This window comes from Merops nubicus, unplaced genomic scaffold (assembly GCF_000691845.1).
Source record: "Merops nubicus isolate BGI_N331 unplaced genomic scaffold, ASM69184v1 scaffold43162, whole genome shotgun sequence".
Classification (NCBI taxonomy): Eukaryota; Metazoa; Chordata; class Aves; order Coraciiformes; family Meropidae; genus Merops; species Merops nubicus.
Genome location: NW_008596378.1, coordinates 1 through 8,987, shown reverse-complemented (window position 1 = coordinate 8,987; position 8,987 = coordinate 1). Strand labels below are relative to the sequence as shown.

At 43.1% G+C, this 8,987-nt stretch overlaps 1 protein-coding gene across 1 annotated transcript; it reads right to left on the bottom strand.

The window, feature by feature from the left end:
- Nucleotides 1-5,517: 5,517 nt before the first annotated feature.
- Nucleotides 5,518-8,247, bottom strand: RAB19 (RAB19, member RAS oncogene family; the record flags this gene model as incomplete). The annotated part of the gene is made up of 2 exons (XM_008936354.1): nt 5,518-5,783; nt 8,064-8,247. Coding segments are annotated over 2 exons (450 nt in total), but the record flags the coding sequence as incomplete, so codon positions are not given.
- Between the last annotated feature and the right edge of the window lie 740 nt (nt 8,248-8,987).

Genomic DNA, 8,987 nt, shown 5'->3' with positions numbered 1-8,987 from the left:
AAGTTTTAGGAGCCAGGGTAAACCGCCAGCCGCGCGCTGCCCGGGGGCGGCTGTGCCTCCCTGTGGCTGCGGACGCCTCCCAGAGCTCTGCCGTTTGGGGGAGTCACCGCTTACAAAGGCAGTCTTGCAGTTTCTGGCTGTGATTTGCGTTGAGAAGTTACTTTGCCACCAAAGCCCCAGTACAGGAATTTTAACCTTGCATTACGTTATTGCCGTTTTTTATTGACTAGTGGATGCCCCGTGATCTGTTCTCCTGCTGCTCTTGTCCCCTAGACTGCCTCTCCTTTCACTTTTAAATGGAATGAGAAATTGTTCTGAGGTCTACAACGTATTGTTTTGCAGCTGCCTTTTGTAAGAAGCACTTTTCCCAAATAAAAAAAATCAAAAAAATTAAACAGGAAGTCTGTCCTTTTACATTTGGAGCTTCTGTGTTTCAGCTTGATTATTTTTGTGTGTGTTGCTGTAAATGTAAAGGCATTTATGTCACTTAACTCCTGCAGAATTGTCAAACTAATAGGGAATTTTTACTTGGTTATGACCTTGCCAGCAAAGAGCCTGTAACACAGGGAACACATTCTGAAGAGACAGCTGAGACAATTGCACTGCTGAAGGAGTATGTGGGGCCATTAGTGGGAGCACATGTGGGTTCTTCCCCAGAAGTAAGTTCTGCACTGTGGTATCAATTTTGTTTGTCCTGTATAAAGTCAGTTGCAGAACACTTTCTATTGATAGTTCCGTGCCATAATGCTGTTTGTACAGTAGGTCCAAGCATTGTTACAGGCCCCTTCCTGAGAATCCATGTGCTTATTTAAGCTTATGTGTGTGTTCAGAAACAAGGAGCATTCTTCTGCAGAAATACATTAAGTTGGAAGTAATTAAAACACATTCAGATACTGAGGGGATATGACTAAGAAAAGTTTAACTGAATCAGTCTAGAACCAGCTTTGGTTGTTCAATTTGTTTCCCCAGAGGCACGTAGCAGAAGGAAGAAAAGAAACATAACTTGCAAAAATGGCATTTAAAACCGATACAAAGAGAAACAGAAAAAATGAAGGGCTTTGAAGTGGAACTAACCTTTCCTCTCCTACATAGTGAACATAAGTGAACATCCTATTAGAAGACCGTATTCAAACCTGAGTTTAACAAAGATGCGTTCTGGTGAAAAGGTCGTACGCCTGCCAGCCAGAGCACATTGCACCAGTGTTCCTTCCTGAGGGGTCAGAAATGTCATGAAATGTCACGCTGTGCTCTCTTGGGGGGGTGTGTGGCACGATGGGAGATGCCGCTTCTGAGTGCCAGCTTCTGTCCGCATTACGGGGAGCTGGGAATATGCCAGGCAGTGACTTGCCTTGGCGGGGGCTGCTCTGTCTAGCTGCAGGGTGACTGATGTAGTCAAGTGCCTCATGACAAGTGGTTTCTGTTGGTTGTGCTGTGAAGTGTGCTGTGATTCTTGTTCTGTAAGTTAAAGAGCTGCAGGTATGTGTCATCAGGCAGTGACGCTGTTGTGTCACTGCCAGTTGGAATCCTGCTGGTAGTAGGCCTGTTCCTAAGCTTGCTGTTGCTCTGATTTCCACCCACCCCAACCTAGAATGACTGAAAAGAGCAGGGCCTTTGAAATCAATGAAGTATGCTGGCAGGCTGCTATGATTTTCCTCTGTAAAGAACAGGAATAAATTCAGTAGCATTAAGGCAAACTTTTAATGTAAAAAATATGGAGGGTGACATCTTGGGCTGTGCTACATTTTCTCTAAGCAAATACCTAAGGTACAGAAACTGAAGAGGCCAACAAGTAGTGTCAAGATAAAAAAAGGTATAAAGACTATATAATGACAGTATAAACTTCACCAATCTTGATCTCAAAACAAAAATTTTTGGCAACAGCTTGGTGCAATTGCATAGACAGTCTGTGCGGGCAGTGGAGTTAAGGCTGATTTTTAGAATAACAGCACTAGAAAAAGTACTTCAAAAGATTTTTTTTTAAAAAGTCCTATCTCTATCAAACTGCAAGTTCCTATTAAAGGTTGAAGTATTCCTAGGTAAAATTATTTTCAAAGGACTTCTGATATCCCAGTCTTGCCTGTTGTATTTCCAGCTCTTAACACACTTGCTTGGGAATGGCTTTGGGAGTCAGTACACTGAGCAGTGAGCATTAAAGCCCCCCCTGCTTGCAGCCAAGTGGGGTGTTCTGGGAACTGAGACAAAAACCTGCCTGTTGGCAGCCCACAGCTGGGAAAGGGCATCTCTAAACAGCGCTGTGCTTACAGCACTCACCTCACCAGGCCAGTTGCAGTCCCTGTCCCAAAAGCACAGGCAAGTATCTCCTTCCTGAATGAATGCTCCAGGATATAGAACCCTCTATCTCTGGTCAGGGCCTGAAAATGGTTTTCTTTGCCTCCTTCCCAACTATACTTAAACATCAACTGGAATGATTAGATAAGAACCTCAGCATTTCTTACTAAGAGGCTGTTGTTCCCTATGTATGAAGAAGAGCTTGACAGCACAGGCAGTGCCCTGTGCCTCTCACTTCATGGGGTTGCAGGGACATTGGCTTTTAAACCAGTCAGCTCCTGGTAGGTGTCAGAGTTTGCTCAGTTTTAAAATACTTGTAGATTTTTTTTTTGCCCTGTTCAGTGGAGAGTTGCTGCTTTAGTATTGGCTGTGATGTCAATGCAAGTCCTGAGCCACAGCTAAGATTCAAGGACTTCCAAATAGATAAAAAAAATTTCATAAATAGCTGTACATCCAACCTGAAGATAAGTTTCTTAATCATGGGACAGTAGTAGTTTTTGTGAACAACCTAACGGGTAAGCTACACTTTTGCAGAAAGTGGATTAATGATGCTGTCAGTCAAGAAGCATGCTGAATTTGTGCTTGTTGCGGGGGGAACAGACACATGCATACTGGGTTCTGTAGCAGCTAATGCTACTTGCATTGTCGTAGCCGTGTGCTTCCATCTGCTCTGTGGTGGAAAAAGGCCACTCTGAAGAACCTTGTTAGGAACTGCTGCAGCTCACCCTCCATTCACATGGCAGCTTAAAAAGAAGCAAACAAAACCCTATGGAAACCATTTAAGTGTAACTGCCCAAAGGGCTTGTGGAAGATGCCAACAGAACCAACCAAAACAGGTCACACTCCTGTTCTAGTGGCACAATGGGGCAGGTATGTAAGACTACCTTCTTGGAAGAGTAGGAAGGAGCCTGCTAGACCTGAAGGAGAGGGAGCAGTGCAGGTCAAAGCACCACCACAAGCCTGTTCTCCCTGATCCCATGTGGCACGACTTTCTGCCAGGGAAGGACTTACTTTGGAAGTAGTTCCATGTGTGCAGGAAGAGAATGGGAAGGGCCTGGTAACCTGGCAGTGCTGGGCAGCAAGGGGAATGTCAGCCTGCAGAAGCCTCCATACTGAGGGTAAGCAAAATAACTTCATCCAGTGCTCTCTAATTAAGGCAGTAAGCCAAATCAACCATATAAAGGTTAATACTCCACTGGTATGATCCTTCCTCTAATTCTTGGCTAATGAAAGGGTAGCTGGAGATTAACATAGTATTTTCCTGTTAAGGTCTCCTGGAAGGTTAGTATTTGTTGCAAATACTCTCTTTGGTATCTCTAGAAATAGAACAAAGTTTTGTAGCAGTTTAAGTGTGGATACTATAAAAAAAGTAAAATCTACATTACAAACTACTACCCAGGAGTACTGGAATTTAAACACAGAAGAATATTGAACTTATGTTTGACTGTTTTCCTAGCAACAAGAAGTATAGAAGCCAGTTGTTTGTATATGTTGGGTTACTACTTGTTCAGCTACTTTGGAAGGTTATGGTGTTTACTGTTGTTTAAATATGCAAACTGAAATGTGACTACTAGGCTAGTACCAAATCAAGATGAAATGAAGATTTAAAAAGTAAATGGCAGACAGGATGCCTAAAGATGAAGCTTTCTCCACAGCAGGCTATAGCAAAAGGCTTAGAGAGCAGCACTGACCATTTCTCCCTCTGTTCGCACATTGCTATCACATGCAAAGAGCAGGGGTTAATTCAGCTAAGAACCTAGCCAGAGGAAGCATTGATAATATTAGGAATATTTGCAAGACATTCAGTGACTTATTCTGCTTTATTTTTTGTGCTTCTCAGACAAGATTTTCCAGAAATACTTGCTAGGTGTTCTTCCTTATTTTTTAAGAACTTGTGAAACATGGGTAGACTGCCACCTGACCAGCTGGCAGCATACCAGCCTTCCCAGGGCTGCTCTGCATGTACCTAGACTTTGAGCATTACAGAGTTTAAATTCTAATTCATAGCCTAACAGTAACTTTGGTACATGTGGACTGCAGTCAAAAAACTTTCTCTGTATATTTCTTTCCACCTCTTTCCTCATTTTCATCTACTGAAAAAAAAACCAAAAACACCAAACCCAAACCCCCAAGCTCTTCATTCAATTCCAGTACATAGAAGCAAGCCCCCAGAAGCAGAGGTTGCATTTGGGAGGTAGCAACAGAAGGTTTTGTATTGCTCTGAGGTGTTTGGTCTCCATAGCAGTATCATATATACCTGCCCAGGGGAAGCTTTCTGGCACACTCCATACCATGCCCTTACTGCTCTAAGGCAAGGTTACATAATTAAACCATCTTTCCCCTTGCTGAGTTTTACAGGAACTTGAATCCTTTATTCAAACTCCCTTAAAAAATCTACAAGTGTACTCTCAAACTGCCATTGGCCCATCACATGAAGTACAAAAGGCTTTCAGTTAAAATAAACACACCAAGACAAAGTTGGAGGGATGGGAGTGGTGATAAGTCCTTTCACCCCAGCATGGATTTAGGCACCTTGGAAGCTTCACTGCACATAGCAAGTTGTTGTAGCAAGACAGATATCACTACTGGAAACAACCCTTAAAGACACCTTTTGTCACCCCGGGAAGAAGGTTGGGACCCTAGTGTATCCCAGAGATATCTCCACGTTTGTCTGGTGATGAAATCAGTCCAGATGTGAAATCATATGCTCTTTCACAAATGTTACCAAGTTCCTTGGGATGGGTAGCTATGTGCCAACCCCCAAATGAAAATTTAAGCAGGTGCTGTCCAAGCATGGGTCAGACTTTTTAAAGCTAATGGCAAAAAGTGCTTGCACTAGAACAAACAACATAGCTTACAAGGGTCAAATCAATGCAGAGCTCTGGTGCAAATTTATCTTCTGACACAGCCAGAAAATCATTTAAGTCTATAGTTAAAGGCAATTTGTATAGTTTCCTTTGGGTAAGGCATGGGCTGGCCGCTTCCTGAATCCTCTCAGCTCAAAAGTTTGTATTTAAAGTATCAGCTGCCATGTTCAAAGGAACCTGTGTTACCAACAGCAACAATGACCTCTAAAGATCTGAAGATACTTACAAGCCAAACTGCAAGGCAGAGATATCAAGAGAGATGGCTTGAGGCCACATAGCACACTTGCATCAGTTGAATAACATGGAATGAAACAGCCTCAGAAGAAAAACAGCTTTTAAGTCCTTCCTGAAATCTCTCTTTTCAACAAAGGCATGAGGTCGTCTCCACACTTGGACTGGCAATCACTGGCCTGGAATCAAGGTAGATGCTGTTTGGAGGGTTCTCTCCATGAAGCTGTAAGGTATTCCGGGCTATTAGCTCCTTAGCCATCAATGTGAACACCTCTTCTATGTTTTGAGCTTCTTTTGCTGATGTCTCCAGTACAGCTAAGAGCCCATACTTCTCTGCCAGTGTGCATGCATCTTCAAACAGGACTTGGCGCTTACCCAGTGAATCTGATTTGTTCCCTTAAAAGAAGGCAGATAGATAGTTAATTCAATAATTTAGTCTGTAGATGCAATACAACAATTCCATTTTGTTAAATAGGTTTATGTTAGGAATAAGAGTTACTGGGAAAAAAACATATGAGCACACCAAAGCCACAAACAACGTGGATCAAAACTGCAGCTAATCATATGATGATATCAATGGAGTTACAATCCAACCAAAACCTAAAAACCTGTGTTCATCAAATTACTTGCTGTAGGTAGCAGTACCAGAGGATTATTTGGAGGTAACTGTTGATCCCTATTCTTGAATGTTTTTAAAAGTTACATATTATTTAATATTAAAAACAAAGAAATCTCATAGCTATAGCAATTGCACACAGGATACCAAAGTGATGTTGCATAAGCTTTATTCCTCACTCAACCTTCGGTGGGAGCCACATGTTACACCATTGTCAAGCTGCCTTAATGCATCTCAAAGTGCATGCTCAGCTCTGAAGATCTGGAACATTGTTAGTCTAAAAGAGATCTCCTAAAAAAAAAAAAACAAACCTAAACCCCAGGAAGAACCTGCTCAACTCTTAATCACGTTTTAATATAACTTATTTATACAAGTCAGTCATAAGATGATGTCAAAAAAATACAAAAATTCATATGTCCTACCTTAATGCCTGAAATATATGCTTAAGAACTTCCTGAATGTATAAACTTTTACTTCATGTAGTTTAGTCAAAATGTGTCAGAAGTCACAAAACACCTCAGATAATACCTTTGTATATTTAGGTAGTTGCAGCACATGTGGAATTATCAACGGTTCTGGTACATGCAGTACCTGGCTGAAGTCTACATTCACAATTTCAAGACAACCCTTCATCAAATTCAGATCTTGAATTTGAAGCGCATATATAAGGCAACTCCCCTCCCATTAAGTCCCTTTCAGTTTTGCTTAAAAGGAAAACAAAAAATTGCCCCCCCAAAAAATCACAAAACAAAGCCACCACCTTGCTTGAGGGTTATTTGCCTTCTTAAAAAGAGATCTCCTTTCCTCCTTCAGTTCAAGAGAGGAAAGTGAGACTGCTTAACCTCATGCTAGAGAGGTGTATAACATGACTACATGTAATTAAATTTACAAAGACTTCCTGCCCAAGTAAAGCAAACAGCACCAGCTCTGGAAGAAAGCACCAAACTGGATCCTTGACAAAAGCTTTCTTTTTACCAATTTCAGAACTTCTTTCTTAAAGAAATCAACAAAACCAACCACCACTGCCACCAGGCCCCACCACACACAGCTAGGTCTGGCTCTTCAGATTCATGAGAAGTTACAAAACCCCAAAGTTCAGTGATTCCCACCCCTCTGCCCCATACTCATTCCAGGCACTGGAGTTACATACAGGTGAGAATTTGTTGTTTGTTTCTTCAGAGGAAAAACCACCCCAGCAGAGGTGGTTGCTGTGCTGTGGGGCTCCACGCTGCCTGCCCTCAGGAGCCAGCCTAGGGCTGCTGCAGCTGCACTGTGCTGCTCTTGGCACAGTGCCACGGTGGAACAGGCAGACCCAGTGCAATGTAAACAAAGGCTCTGTTCTCTCATTTGCAGCTTCTTCCTTGTGGGAGGGAAGAGCAATAATAACCTGAAATCCAAAGAGAAAGAACCACACTGCTTCCTACCAGCTCCATTTTTAGCCATTTCTACTCCTTTCTTTCCTTAAGGGGCCAAGTGTCCTGAATGCTAGTGAAACACATGAGGAGGAAGACTGCAAGCAGACTACTTCATGCTCTGCAAAAGCCTGGACCCCATCTACTGTCTTACCTGACCTGAGTCCCATTACAGAGCAGTGCGCACGTGTATCAAAAGCGCAGAGAGGAAAGCTGAGAACAAAGTATTGTGTTGCTCTGTGTGTTCCCCTGCGCCTTAAATTATTGAGCTGCTAAATTCCTGTGCATCAGGAGTATACCATCAGACTTTCTGCACTTCTAACCTCAGTAAGGTTGTTTCTGCTAGCTAGATGAGCAGCAAGGTTGTTGCCTTATTCCAGAAGGAAAGGAATGGTCAGATCCTGTCAGGACCAGACTGTGACTTTCCTTATTGTTTTTTTAAGCTTAGGCCAAATTGATACACTTTCTGATCTCTTTTAATTAAAATGGTATTCTTCTTTAGTACATTATCTATAGATACTTAAGTATCTATACTTAAATAGTATAAGTAGTTTACTTAAACTTAGTAGGTAAGTAGTGGTGGGGGGCAAATGAGCAGGGTTATATAAATATAAAAGTTATATAACATATTGAAAACTAGATTCCTACCAATTAACATCATGACCAAGTTTGCAGCACCATACTTTTCAATTTCATGAATCCAGTGAGGAATGGATTCAAATGTGGACCTCCTAGTAAGGTCATAGGCAAGGATGGCCCCGTGGGCACTCCTGTAATAGGACTGGGTTATTGTCCGGAAGCGTTCTTGACCAGCTGTGTCCCACACTTGGATCTGTAAGAGAAAGGACAGAAGTTGTCAAGACCAGTGAAAGTTGCTTTCTAGGTGTTTGCCATCAGCATCTATGCTTGTGAAGCCTCTCATTCAGAAAGTAGCTAGACCTGTCCTGGCTCACTCCACTACACCACAGCGTGGCTCTGCCCTTTCTAGATCTGAAGAGGCATTTATATGCCTGTAAAGACAATCTACACAGACCAAAGAGAAAGCGGCAAGAGTAAACCCAGCTCTGCAAAGGGGCCGAGAAACCCAGTTTCAACAACTGTACTAAAAGACATAGAGCATTACAGCCTTTTAATAGGCAAGGAAGGAGAGATAAGAAGCCCTGATGCAGGGCTGGGCAGAGCAAAGCTGTAGAGAGGGCAAGCCTCTGAACTTTCATCTGCACACAGAGGCAAGTCCTTAGCTAACAATTTCTCCTGGTGTTTGTCTTGCCAGTCTTCGCTTTTCCCACTGAATCAAGCGCACATCAAAGCAGAGCCTTTGCAAACTACAGGGCTTTCCCTCCTCGATGTCCCAGCTCGGGCACCTCCTCCAAAGAACTCCCTGCAGGCAAAGCACGAGACCTCTCCGCAGGTGGATCCAGACAGCGAGTATGCACCCAGGTTAGGATGACTGCCTCCCCCTGAGCATCCTCCTGAAGGAAAGCTCCCCTCGGAAGCACCCCGGGTCAGAAGGGCAGGCAGCTTTTGCCTGCCGCCCTCAGCAGGGCCGACCCGGAGCCACCGTGCACCCCA